Source organism: Propithecus coquereli, unplaced genomic scaffold, assembly GCF_000956105.1.
Source record: "Propithecus coquereli isolate 6110/MARCELLA unplaced genomic scaffold, Pcoq_1.0 Scaffold571, whole genome shotgun sequence".
NCBI classification, from domain to species: domain Eukaryota; kingdom Metazoa; phylum Chordata; class Mammalia; order Primates; family Indriidae; genus Propithecus; species Propithecus coquereli.
This window is the reverse complement of record NW_012151630.1, coordinates 928,080-942,724: the sequence shown is the minus strand read 5'-3', so window position 1 is coordinate 942,724 and position 14,645 is coordinate 928,080. Positions and strand designations below refer to the sequence as shown.

Genomic DNA, 14,645 nt, shown 5'->3' with positions numbered 1-14,645 from the left:
CACCTGTCCTCTGAGCTCCTACAGCCCCTCACACCCTAACAGTCTCCACACACCTGTACACTGAGCTCCTACAGCTCCTCATACCCTAACTGAGTCTCCACACACCTGTACTCTGAGCTCCTACAGCTCCTCATACCCTAACTGAGTCTCCACACACCTGTACTCTGAGCTCCTACAGCTCCTCATACCCTAACTGAGTCTCCACCCATCTGTCCTCTGAGCTCCTACAGCCCTGCTCACACCCTAACTGAGCACTTTGTACTCTGGGCTAAAACCTGGTGGATGAGGAGATGCAGCCCAGGAACCCCCCTCAGTGAAGGGCTTGCTGGACCAGCTTCTGGGGTGCTTAAGGCAGACAGCTGAGAGGGCCACTTCACCCAAGGTGACACACCCCCTGACGACGCCCAGGCTCAATGACTGACAGCAGAGTGGTATCCAGGCCTGCTGTGTCAGTTCTGGGAGCCACTCCAGCTCAGAGGTCTAGGGCAGGGAGGCTGTCTCCAGGCCCTGTCCCAGCTCAGCTCCTCCTGTCAGCCCAATCCCACCTCCTCCCTGCCCTTGCCCAGGGGCTGCGCCCAAGGAGCTTCCTAAGAAACACCCTCACATTGAGCCTCACTCCACAGCTGTCCTCCCTCAACAGCCAGGAACCCAGCGCAATACTGCAGTGTTCACTTGCCACACCTCCTGGGGAGGGACACTGTCCCTCAGTGCCACAAGCCTGGCACGTGGGACATACTCAGCACTGTTGGCTAAGTCTGAATGCTTATTATCGATGGATCCCGGAGACACTGCTAGGAGTTTCGGGTAAAAAAAAAAAACAAACAAAGCCTGAGGTCAGACACATTAGACACTTTCCTTCAAAGAATGTATAGTTAAATACCGGAGAAATTCGAGGTTAAAAAGTAAGTGCAATGCAGGGAATGGCTGGTAAGGGCCACAGGGCTGCACAGGCTCAGGTCTGGTGACCAGCCCAGGAACCAGGTATAAACTTGGCTCTGCAACATGTGAGGTGACCTTTCTACACATAATCGATTCACTGCCATAATTATATTTAAATCAAATAAGGTTGATTTAAAACCTCTAAACATGTATGAATTCATCAACACAACGCGGAGGTATTATTTCTAATGAGGAGGAAACAGGTCCCAAAATCTTTCAACACTAATTCACATGTTGACAGTTAGCCCAAGTGCGATAAATGAAAAGGTACTTTAGGGAAAAAAACTAAACAAATTATTTTATGTTTCGTGTATAAGAAACATGAAATGTAAGTACCACAAACAATATTTGTACATTATTAAGAATTTTGATGTCATATTAAGTTATGAGTGAAAGTAGAAATCTAAATCTCCAAATAAAATTTTCTGTCAATGTTTCTGCTTCCAAAAATGTCATCTAAATTTAACTTTAGGGTTGCATTAAAACTGGATGAGATCTTCTGGCAGTTTTGCTGGGGAAAAAAAAACAAAACCTGATGAAAGCCAGGTGTGGTGGCTGACACCTGTAATCCCAGCACTCTGGGAGGCTGAGGAGGGAGGATCCCTTGAGCTCAGGAGTTCAAGATCAGCCTGGGCAAGAGCGAGACTCTGTCTCTACTAAAATAGAAAAATTAGCCAGGCGTGGTGGAGTGCGCCTGTAGTCCCAGCTACTTGGGAGACTGAGGTGGGAGGATCGCTTGAGCCCAGGAGGTGGAGGCTGCAGTGAGCTACAATGATGCCACTGCGCTCTTACCTGGCAACAGAGCAAAACTCTGTAGTAAGAAAAAAAAAGAAACCTAGATAAGAAATAGTCAAATAGCACCAATTTGTAAGATGGAAAATATATTTTGATTTAAGGAAAAACATTAGCTGCACACCTGGAAGTTATATGTCTTACATTCACGCATTAATAATAAACTAACTAAATAGCAAAAATACAGTGGAGACAATGGTCTCTTCGCGGCTGAGGCTGACCGGCTCGCTCGCAATGCAGGAGCAGCTCCCTAGTCACCTTCCTCCTATGAGAAACAGCTCCTGGGAAAAGGGAAGCGCTCTCGCTCAACCTCACCTGTGCCCCAGCGGGATCGCAGCGCTGTGCACCAACTTGATCCTCCCTCCAGGGAGCAGGCCTGAAAGGAGACACAGCCACAAGTCAACGCACTTTTTAACACAGGTTAAATCAAAATCTCCTTATGGTTGCCCAGAATCATTTTCATTGCTTAAATGTCTGCGTTAGGAAATAATGTCAAAACATAAGTCGACAACGTTCCCTCCCTGGTTCTGGGAGCGGTTTGCACACTTCGCCTGAGAGTGAGAACAACCATTGGCAGTTCAGAGCCTTGATGGGAAAACCGCGGGATCAAGACCCAGAAGCCCTTGCACCTTCAGATTTGATAAAAGGAGGGCGGCAAGTGGGCACGCACCTGTGTGAGCACACATCCAGCACAGCGGATGCTGCGCAGCGATGCCCACTGAGGCGCCGGGGCCCCTTCACAGTCCCAAAGGCAGACGTGCAGTGTGCACATCACCCTCCTCCGCCAGCTCCTCCGACTTCTCTCAAACGACACGGAGCCAGGGCTCCAGGGCCTGGCTTCACTCTTCCTTCCCTCGTTCTCCCAAAGTGCTCCGGCCACAGCCTGACTCCTCGACCACATGCTGGCCGGGCCTCCCAGCCTGTTCCCAGCTTCAGCGCCCGTTTTTTAACTACTGCAGAGGGAGGGACTAGAAACTTACAGACATTAAAACCCAAATTCTGGGCAAGGCACTGCCTAGAACTTTGGCAGCTGAATTAAAAGTAGATAGAAATAAATCCAACTGCAGTATTAATAGCTGTACTGCGTGTCACCCTGTCAGTTATAACCATGATGCAGAATGCTCAGTGCTGCCGTTCACACACATGAAACTGCCCCCTTTCCCCAGCGCCTGCCCACCTGGCGCCATCTCCCACGGGGGTCTCTGACCCTGCACCAATATCATGATGGCATCTCCCCAGCCACTGCCTCTGGCCCTTGTTTCCCAGGACCCAGGACTAGGCCCAGCTTGTTCAGAGAACACTTCATAAAAAACTGAAAGAAAACTGTGGTGCCAGCCTGCCAATAGCCGCTCATCTGACGCCTATATGGAGCCACCCTGAACTGCTAGTCGGTCTGACTGTAGTGCCTTCTCTTCCTCAAGGCAATGCGGGAACATGGTTGGAGTTTGGGTAAGTGGTTCAATAGATAAAGGGTGTTTTTATATAGCAACACTTAAAAACGAAATACACGCTGGCCTATGGTATCTTCTTTATAACTCTCTCATATATACTACCAAACATTTTTATACAAATACATTTTATGCAAAATAATTTTGTCTCCATAGCCAGATTACCACCTAACTGTGGACAGAATATCTTTAACTCCTTAGTATCACCCACAATTGCTTGAAAAATGTCTCATGTAACACGTTAACAGCAGAGCCAGCCTCCAGATGGGTGCTGAGGCCCACAGGACCCTGGGCACCAGGGGCAGCGCCAGTCTCAGGACCAGCGGGGGGAGTCTGGCCCAACGCCAACCTACACCAGTGACCTGTGTGCGCTGAGGAGGAGGGACCAGGGAACCTCAAAAGCTCCCTCCAGCTCTGACGTTCTGAGTGTCTACCAGCAACCTGCAAGTCTAGGATGCAGGAGGACCACCCAGAGCAGAACAGTTTCATAATGAGCAGAGGATGCTACATAATGAAAACACTGAGAAAAATGGTTACTCCACCTAGGAATACTCACCAGTGAAATTAATAAAAGCTCAGTCTTACTTGTGTTAAAGTTAGAGTCTACAGTAACCTCTAAGTGCCATCAGCGGTATTTCTGTTTTGACAGGAATCATGCGGTATTTGCTCCACAGATACAAAGTGCCCCTCTTCCCTAATTTCAAGAAATTGGGAACAAAGTCAGCCTCACCCCATCACATTTTTTGCCAGATCTACCCAGGGACACACCCCGACACCAACAAGGTGAGCAGGGCTCCTCGTCAGAAGCTATGGGAAGCAATGAGGTGATTGGAAAGTGGCATTTAGAACATGGATAACCTCTGCCATAGGACGCACCAGGACTGGATCATTCCACGTCGCCTGAGCCCCTTTGGGAAGTGAAAACCACACTCCATGGCATCAAAGCACGAACTGCAGGAGACAGGGTTGTTTTCACCCTGGTAGCTTCTGCTCCCCCAGATTTGGGGACTTTACCACGCCAGGCCTGGGGATCTCAGGAGCCGTGTGTGGGACACGCCCTGGAGTGATGAATCCGACAGCAAAGGAAGAAAGCCTGACTCGGGGCGCTCGCAGATACAGAAACCTTCTGATGTACCTTCCAGAATAGAACGACACCCAGCTATCAGCGGAACTCGCTAACCCTCACTAAAGCAAAAACGTTCCCTCTGAGTGTCATTTGATCATTCTCCTTAACAGAGGGGCCTGTTCGATAGTCAATACATGACAGATAACTTTACAGTTCATTTTTCAGGTAGCTAATTATATATTTTTCAAAGCAGTTATTGGTACCTGTAGTCTCTATTCATTTTAGAAAACACTGACTAAAATCAGTCTATTTAATAGTTACCTAAATCACTTATTGAACCTGCCATGTCCGCCTTTGGCAATTCAACAACCACCTAAAAGAAGAACATTGAAGATGAATATTGAGACAGAAAAAAAGACTGATCATTAAGTTTAGAATTAGTATTTTGATGTTAACTGCTCTTTTCTCTCTCTCACACTCCTCCTGCAGTGACTTAATCAACAGCCACGGCCTCGGTCCACCAGGGTGAGGCTGCCGCTGTCCTTCCCCAGCCGGCGCTGTCGGTTCCTGTCCAACCCCCCAGGCCTGTGAGGTTCCCACTGAGCTGCCGTGGAAAGGCCCCACTGGCAGAGTATAAATCCCGTCTCCCTCCTCACGGCGAGGGGACGCCGTGCTCCGTCTCTCATCCAGCCGGTCCCCCCGACTCCCCGGCTCAGGTGCTGTCTCCCCCAGACCTCTTGCTTTATTCAGGACCCGTGTGTGTGCACACACCCAGGCCACCTACTCACCCACATGTTGAGAATCCCGCTCTCGTCCAAGGACGCGATGTGGAATGACAAACCTGACATTTCTAATGAAGACAGAAACAAAAAGAAAGAAGTGGCTTTACATAAGGAAACCACATTTCACAACATTGACTTAAGAATTTTAAGAAAGTGAAGGATCATGTACCTTCTTGAGTAGAAAAAGGTGAAAGCACCAAGCTCTGTTTTTTGTAGACGGAGGTTGAGACAGGCTCTATTGCTTGCAGAGGACTTTGGTGGTTTACTGGTGTAAGGATTCCATCTAGAGTTCAAAACCCACAATACCCACGTATAAGTCATGGAAACACAGTTAACACAATGCACCAACAAACACAGAAGTGCTTCTGGGTCTGAAAGACCCAAATCTCTCCACACAACCTCCCCAAAAGCCATGGGACCAACATGACCACCACGTCCAGCATTGCTAGGACTCTTACAGGAAGAGGGACAGATGGTTTCACCCTGTTGGCCTGCAGGTCTGGAGGGCGGGGAGGGAGGCTAAGACACCCTGGAAGGAGAGAGTGTGCCACGAGGGAAACTCACACAGAGAAAGCCCACCCTGAGGCCAGGCCAGTGGGTGCTCACCAGCAGGGGAGGGGATGGGGGGAGGAAGGTAAGGAGGAGGAAGGGGAGGAGGAGGAAGAGGAGGATAAAGAAAAGACACACCCACCACGGTGGGAGCAACAGTGTCTTAAGGAACTGCGTCTCACAGGTCAATGCAGCAAAGCTCTTTTGACCTAGAAGATCCACCTACAGAATGTCTACGCGTGAACTAAAATAAAACCTTAAGCCCCCAACCAACTGAATGGACCCCTCTTGGCCAGGGGGACCCCAGAAATGCTCTAACGTTGAGGTGCTGGCCGTGATGAGAAGGGAAGTCAAACCCATCTCATCATGTCCCCTCCCTTTTGGAGATATTCTTTGTAACAATAAGACACTAAATCATTAACAGGCCTAAATCCACACCGATTAAACCGTTGACTTCCCACTAGAAACCACAGAGGTCGGAAGTAGAACAACAGAAAAGTAGAAAGAAGAAAAGAGAACTATGAACCCGGAACTGTATGCCCACCAAAACTATATTACGCAAATGAAAATTCCAACACACGATACTACTAAATAACTGGACACCCACATGCGAAAAAAGAGCCTCAGCCAACACCTCTCACCATGCACAAAATTAACTAGAAATGGATCGTTGACTCAAATGTAAAAGCTTAAATTATAAAACTTCTAGAAGAAAACACAGGAGAAAATCTTTGTAACTTTCAGTTAAGACCACTTAGATATGACACCAAAAGTATAATCATAAAAGAAAAAAACTGATAAACTGAAATTCATCAAATTTAAAACTATCTCTGAAAGACAATGTTAAGAGAAAAGACACCACAAACTGGGAGAAAATATTTACAAAACACGTATCAGATGAAGGACATATACCCAGGATACATAAAGAACTCTCAAAATTAGTAAGAAAACAACCCAATTTTAAAAATGGGCATATTTTCTCCCATTCTGTAGGCTATTTACTCTGTTGATTATTTCCTTTGCTGTGCAGAAACTTTTTAGTTTAATTAGGTACCATTTATTTATTTTTGTTGTTGCTATATTTGCTTTTGGGGTCTTACACACAAATTCTTTGCCTAGGCCAATATCTAGAAGAATTTTTCCTACTTTTTCCTCTAGAATGTTTATGGTTTCAAGTCTTACATTTAAGTCTTTAATCCATCTTGAGTTAATCTGGTGAGAGACAGGGATCTAGTTTCATTCTTTGGTATGTGACTGTCCAGTTTTCCCAGCAGCCTTCCCCAGTGTATGTTTTTTGTCTGCTTTGTCGAAGATCAGTTGGTTGTAGCTATGTTGTTTTATTTCTGGGTTCTCCATTCTGTTCCAATGGTCTGTGTGTCTACCTTTATACCAGGACCTTGCTGTTTTGGTTACTACAGCCTATAGTATAATTTGAATGCAGTCAGGTAAAGTGATGCCTCCAGATTTGTTCTTTTTGTTTAGGATTGCTTTGGCTATTCAGGCTCTTTTTCAGTTCCATATGAAGTTCAGGATTACCAACAAAGGGCTAATATCCAGAATCTACACAGAACTCAAACAAATCAGCAAGAAAAAAACAAATAACTCCATCAAAAAGTAGACAAAACTCATGAGCAGTCTTTTCTCAAAACATAGACAAATGGCCAACAAACATACAAAAATGCCCAACATCACTAATCATCGGGGAAATGCAAATTAAAACCATAATGGGATACCACCTTATCCCTGTCAGAACTGCCATTATTAAAAAGTCAAAAAACAATAGACGTTGGTGCGGTTGCGATAAGAAAGGAACATTTATACACTGCTGGTGGGAATGTAAACTAGTACAACCTCTATGGAAAGCAGTGTGGAGAGTCTGCAAAGACCTAAAGTAGACCTACCACTTGATCCAGAAATCCCACTGCTGGGAATCTACCCAAAGGAAAAGAAATCATCATATCAAAGACACACCTGCACTCAAATGCTTATTGCAGCACAATTCACAATTGCAAAGATATGGAATCAACCTATGTGCCCCCAAACTGATGAATGGATAAAGAAAATGTGGTATATATTAAATATATATAACATGGAGTACTACTCAACTGTAAAAAGGAATGAAATAAGGTCTTTTGCAGCAACTTGGATGGAACTGAGACCATTATCCTAAGTGAAGTATCTCAGGAATGGAAAAACACCACATGTTCTCACTGATAATTGGGAGCTAAATGAGAGATATATATGGTCATAATGTAATGGACTTTGAAAACTAAGAAGTGGGGAGGGTGGGAGGGAAGTGAAGGATAAAAATCTGCCTATCAGGTACAATGTACTATTTTGGTGACTGGTACACTGAAAGCCCTGACTTCAGCATGGTACAATTCATCCATGTAACGAAAAGCACTCGTATTCTGTAAATTTTTTAAAATGAAAAAAAAAAAGGGCAAAGATTTAAACAGACACCACCAACAAAGATATACTGATGGCAAATAAACTCACCAAAATATGTTCAGCATCATTCATCACTAGGGAATGATAGTTACAGCCACAATGAGATACTACTACATGCCTATTAGAATGGCTAAAATTTTCTTTAAAAAAACTGTTAACACTCAGCGCTGGTGAGGATGCAGAGTAACTGACTCTCAAACTTTGCTGGGAATGCAAAATGACACAAGCACCTGGACGCAGGCACTTTGGTACAGAAATAACTGGAAGTGACCAGATGTCCACCGAGTGGGGAATGGATACGTGGACTCGGGGCACTGACACAAGGGAGCTACTCTCTGAATAAGGAATGAACTTCTGCAGCGTGCGGCAAAGGGAGCAATCGCAAATGCATCGTGTTACTGGATGATTCCATTTATTTGACATCTGGAAAATGCGAAACTATAGGGACAGAATACAGATCAGTGGGAAAAGAGAGACGAAGAAATCAAGTGTTAGTGGGGTGTGGCGGCTCCTGTGCAGGGACAGAGGACAGACAGACCAGGCAGGGCGTGAGAGAGGGAAGACCTTCCCCTGCACTTCGCTCTGCGGGGCTCCCTACAGGAAGGCGCCGGTGCAAAGGGTGCGGAGTCCAGGCGGCACTGGGTCTGCGTGCAGGCCCCACCCAGGTTGTCCGAGACCTCAGACAAACGTGTCACGTCCCAAGCAGCCAGCATACAGGCTACGAGGAGAATGAAACGAGCTGTGCACACTAGGCACTTAGATGAAGCCCCACAACCTTGGAAATGCTCATACTTGTGGTGGGTGGGGGTCTGGCATGGCACAAATTGCTCACCTGAGTTGAACTGTGGGTCCTGGAGGTCTAGTGGTTCTGGTTCCTGTCATCCCCCGAGAGGCAACTAATTCTACTTACTAGTTCTTCAAGCATTAGTTAGCTCTGCCACAGGAGAATACACACACCAAGATGCCTTAAGCTAATTTAAAAACTGTAAGTTATTTCATTGAGGATTTTTGGGAATCCACAAATTTAACAAGAAAAAAAAATTCCCATCATTGCAGGCCCCTGGATAAGCATTACTTGAATGGATTTTTGTCTTTTCTATCCATTAAATGCCTCTTTTGCCCATGGGTCAGATCCCATCCTCTGGGATAATCTGAATGAATAAATGCTAACAACTGTAAAATTCTGTTCCCCACATCCTGTCATGGCTTTTCTAGAAGACACACCATCGGCAGACAGATGACACCAACCAGTAGAAAATGTTGACGTCCTGAACGTCCAGAAACAATCGTTCAGCTTCACATAATGATGTATCCTGGAGTCTTCTCTTAAATCCCACACGGCGACCGAGCCGTGCACTGTTCCGGCAAAAAGCAGAAATGCTTTAAAGGGGCTAAAGCAGCAGCACGTGACCTGAAAACCAAACACACAGAAAGCTGACGACTGAGAACAAGAGAGCCATGTTCGCAGAAGCTGAGTGCACTGCCGCGGCAGGTGACCCTTTTCACTTCACACGGGCCTCCCATGTGGAACGCAGCAACTAGAATTTTGTATATAAATAAAATTTAACCCGTCTGCATGTTGGCTTCCTCACATGGAACACGGGGATGACAAACCCACCCTGCAGGACTGCTAGGATCACAAATGTGAGGTGGCTGGCACACGTCAGGTACATACACGCCACACAGCTGGGCCTCAAAGTGGCAAGGCCACCCGGTGTCATTTGCTTACATCTGTGTCCAGGTTGGCCAGTATTTTCGTTAGGCCTACAGCACTCGTAACCTCATTCTCAAGAGACTTCAGAGGCTGCTCTGTGACACTCCTGAGGTGACCCTGTGAACTACGACTCTCTAGAGTCCAACAAGCACACTCATGTGCCTCGTGGCACCCACGGCAGAGCGGGGGGCAGCCGTAAAAGCCAGGGAGAGCCCTGTAATCCTCACCCACCACCTTGTCCCTGTACCCTCTCTCCTCTGCACCTTCACGGACTGTCCACCACCCGTCCCCTCGCCAAACGCAGGGCTCTGCTCCTGGGCTGTACCTTGGACTCACATATCAGAACCTTCTGGGGCCCTGAGGGCTGCCAAATATCCCACACACAGAGGACGTATCTGCCATCCAGCTGGGGAGCAAATGCCTTCTCAGGTAAATCATGCACAGAGACCACCGTCTGCCTCTGAGCTCGAGAGACATGCAAACAGGATACTTTTCGATCTAGAGATAAGAAAAACACTTTTGCATTTTAGTGATCTGCCAGAATCCACCTTAACACACTTCAGAATATTCAAATAAATTTCAGCCTAATGAGGAAACATGGTCCTTTCAAAACAGTCCGTACATGAAATGTGGGTTTTGATAAATGGCCACAGCCTGGACCTGCACACTGTGTCCCAGTTAACCTTACGGTTTGGCTAACAGGAAATCTTTCAAACGTGGCACAATGCAGCCTGAGACAGCCGCCGTGTCTCTCGCCTACTGGCCATTCCCACAAAAGCCAAGCTGAACACGTGCTCGGGGTCAGAACCTTCCAGCTGGGAGACATGCTGGAAATGACCTCAGCTGATCCCTTTGCTTCGGCCCCAGGCAGCGCACTGTGCCACTCAAACGCGAGGAGCAGCTGAGCTCTGTTCTGGGCTCACTCACTCCCTGCAAACGCACCACGTGCCGGGACTCAACAGCTCCCGCAGGGCGGCAGAAGTGGCCGACGGAGAGCGGAGGCAGAGGGACGTTAAGTCAGCGGCTGGCGAGGACTGCGCAGCCAAAGCACGAGCCGGTGCTGCTGGAACCAGGCACCAGGTGGACACAGAAAGCCGTCGCTGTCCTGAGCCGCATGCACACACCAGACACCTGCCAGCCCCGCAGTTCGTGTGCTGCGACAGCTCACAGCACCCACACCTGTCCCAGCGTCCCTCCTCCTGCCTGCTCACAATCACTCACAGCTGCAACCCTCCGGGGCCACTCGTACTGGCAAACTTCAAGTCTTCTTCCAAGAAAGGTGCCATGTTATTGTAATAGTTGTGTATTTCTTAACCACTAACGTGTGTAAAACTGTGCTACTATTACTGGGCTCCTTTTTGTATGTGTGTGACAATGATAAAGTTTTCCAGTGCTGTGCCCTGACCCCATGTGTGTTTTGTTGGAAATTTTCCGTCGTGTAGCGACTTTTAGGCGCATGCACATCCTGTTAGAGCAGAACTGACTGCACGCGGCCAGCAGGAGCTCTGATGCGTCACAGCCCTAACCTCACCTCTGTCATCACCATGGCGTCCTTGCTGCCCAGATGCATGGCGTGCACAAGCTTCACCACCTGTGCGTGCGGCCCCTCCTCTGGCAGCTCCCCACTCTCTGCGGCCCACGCCCTCATTTCCCTCTGCTTTCCATGCACGGCAAGGCCTTCTCTGTCAGAAATCGTCTTTACTCGTCTCCTTACAACTTACCCTTTTCTAATATGCTGCACGTGTCACTTGTTTAGCCAGTTCATAGTGCATTTGACCCACCGAAAGATTAACGCGAGTTCCAGGAGGGAAGGGCTCCCGTTCGTCGCGTTTGGATCCACTGTTGAATCCCAGCCGCCACAGCAGCACGCAGGACACTCAGGCCCCCGGCAGACGCTGCGTCACCGTGAGCGCATTCTAACAGCGAGGACAGGCCGAGCAGACTCTAGGAAGGCCGAAGCATCACATCTGACTAGACCAGGATCTAATGTGCGTCGAACCATAAGTTCACAGGGGTGAGACGACCCACTCACGGGTCAGACACCCTTCCACCCCAATATGTTCTTCCTGTTGTCTCAATATTCATTTCACTAAGACACAGAAATAGGCAAACAAGAAAACCCTCCACAGTGGAAAGTCCTTTAAGAACATGCATAGTTTGCTTTTTAGAGAAGGATTCCAGATGTATGTATCATTAACATTTTTTGTGCCTGTGGTCACTGGGTACAGAGCATTGTGAGTTTTCTCTGCGGGATGGGATGTGGGAATGTGGATGTCGATGTTGTCAAGCTACGGGTATGAGAATTTACTATTTTCCTAATAGGACAGCTCTTCTGTTTAAGATAGATAAAATACCCTCAAAGAATGTGAAGACTGTTCAATTAGCAATGCCATTTTTGATGACGTTAAAACACAGAGACGTGTACATAAATCGAAATCTCTAAACAGCAGGCAGGACAGAAGAAACGCCCAGGACAAGTGGCACCCTCTGCCCTGGCTTCACGTGGGCCAGGAGCACGTTTACCTTAGAGCAGCTGGCGCTGGGTCACCCCTTCCTGTCACCTCTTTGTGCAAACCAGGATCCTAACTGCTATCAGTTACCTTCATAGTCATTTTTAAAGGCAAAGAGTTTATTAGCTTAAGAAATTTAAATTTGATCTTGCAAATGCAGTTTGTTTAAAATAATTTGAACAATTACAGGCAATTACACTTATTTTTGATATGTGCTTCATTTGTTTGGCATTTTAGATTCTATAACCACGGATTAACTTAAAAATCTGCGTGTATCCACGTTAAGTGTTAAGGACTGTACTCACACCTGTATACAAACTACCGACACAGCTGTGACCTACACTGCTGAAAACTGACTTTCGTGCTCCTCCAATTATTTCCTCTGCTTTAAAGAAACTGAACAATTGGGGGGGGAGGAAAGAAAATAGAATTTCAAATAAACATAGGAAATCTCAGTTTCCATTCATTCAAATAATCTCACTCATTTAAACTACTGTATATGACATTTTAATCATCTTATGAAAGGCACTAATCATAAATTTAACATACAAATTTAAAGGAAATTTTACTTTTGAGTTCTGCAAGCACTGAGTCACTCTCTGTTATATATACAAGCCCCATGACATTAAAATACAATGTAACACTGAAGACTACTCATTCAACATAAATGTGTGGCAGTGAGATTCAAAGCCACCTTCAAGAATGGCCTCTTACTTTGCAGGAAGGGCAGGCTAGTGTTCAGCTGAGATGAGCTTTCACTGATGGACAAGGCGCCGTCCTGAGCCCGGAGAGTCCAGCTGGGTCCAGCTGCCACACGGTCCTCTTCCAGCAACACAGCAACCACCTTCCAACGTAAGCGAGCAGGCTCCGGTGAGACACGCGGCCCTGTGTGACCACGTCCCAGTGGTGCCTTCCCACTAATCCATTCCACAAATAACTGCTGGGCTCCACCACATCATAACAACGAAAATAAAATTATAAAGTCCTTTCTGCACAATACAGGAAATAATAAATACATTTCAAATTATGATAAACTCAGTAACAGAGCAATTATTTAATCCTACTTGCTGTTTCTTATACTACATACGCTGCTAAAACTCACAGGAGGAAAAAGGCTGTATAGCAAAGACAAAAACTGAACAAAGTAGTGGAAACCATCATGCAAACTCCCTTTTATTTTCAGTGGGTTTTAGCTAAAATCAGAACTGAGCAGTAAATTGCTGTAATTGCTCCAATAGGGTCATCTGTAGGATTTTACAGGGAAAAGGTAAAATATTGGTAGAACGCACAGGACTGGTATGAAAAAAAGGAGACACATTCAGTGTGATGGACAGGATGGAGTGAGGAAAACAAAGAATGTTTAGCGAGAACGGACAGGATGGGATTGAGGAAGGTGAAGGGTGTTCAGCGGGAACCAACAGGACGGGAGCGGGGACACAGGGGTGCTCGGCGGGAACTGACGGGACAGGAGCGGGGACACAGGGGTGTTCGGCAGGAACTGACGGGACGGGAGCGGGGACACAGGGGTGTTCGGCGGGAACCGACGGGACGGGAGCGAGGACAGGGGTGTTCAGAGGGAGCTGACAGGATCAGAGTGAGGACAGAGCAGAACACTTAGTGAGAACTGACAGGCGGGCGTGGGGAAGGCAGCAGTATTGCTCCCTAACAGGACAGGAGATGGCAGGGACGTCTGGTGAGAACTGCCAGGCTGTGTTCAACCAGACAGCGCTGCAGAAGGGAAAGGAGAGCTGTGTGGTCAGGATGGCCCAGTGGCCCAGGTTTTCCTCACTCATGTACCCGTCCCGTCTCCCCTCTTTATCTCATGCTGCACACAAATGTTGTCTCTTCTTAGTTCCCAAGAATTCACATTAAAGTAAATCTGATAAAAATAATACATTATATGGAGCATAACTGTACTTCCTTAACCAGAGATTCCTCCATGACCTTGCTGAGGAAACGTGTGACCACGTGTTCACAGTACGGTCTGTGACGCGTGCTTAATTCAACCTGTCAAGCTCTAGCAACACTGCGCTCTTTATTGTTGCTCTATGCTTGAACTCTGAGCTTATGTGCAAAGAATTTATGAGACAACTGGAAATATGAACACTGACTTCATATTTGATCGTATATTAAATTATTACTGGTAATTGTTTTAGACATCCCTTTCTTTTAGAGATTCATTCAAATATTTATGGAACAAAAGTTACGGTGCCTGGGAACTGTTTCAGAATAATTTATGGGGTGGGTGGTGAGCGTAGTTGGGGGTCAGGCAAGAAAAACTGGCTGTGAGTTTGTAACTACTGAAGCTCACGGTGCCTCACAGCACTGGTCCTTTCATCCTTGCGTGTAGTTTGAAAACTTCTATAACCACTTTAAAAAAAAATCACAAGTTTA

General features: G+C 46.8%; 1 protein-coding gene across 1 annotated transcript in view; it reads right to left on the bottom strand.

Moving 5' to 3' along the window:
- Positions 1-14,645, bottom strand: part of WDR60 (WD repeat domain 60) — a 75,873-nt gene that overhangs the window by 28,510 nt on the left and 32,718 nt on the right. Inside the window, exons 15-21 of the mRNA XM_012658104.1 lie at positions 12,966-13,095; positions 10,067-10,239; positions 9,276-9,438; positions 5,197-5,310; positions 5,034-5,095; positions 4,567-4,618; positions 2,047-2,107 (exon numbers count right to left, since the gene is read on the bottom strand). Of these exons, the coding sequence (XP_012513558.1) occupies positions 2,047-2,107; positions 4,567-4,618; positions 5,034-5,095; positions 5,197-5,310; positions 9,276-9,438; positions 10,067-10,239; positions 12,966-13,095 (755 nt within the window). The remainder of the gene's footprint in view (positions 1-2,046; positions 2,108-4,566; positions 4,619-5,033; positions 5,096-5,196; positions 5,311-9,275; positions 9,439-10,066; positions 10,240-12,965; positions 13,096-14,645) is intronic.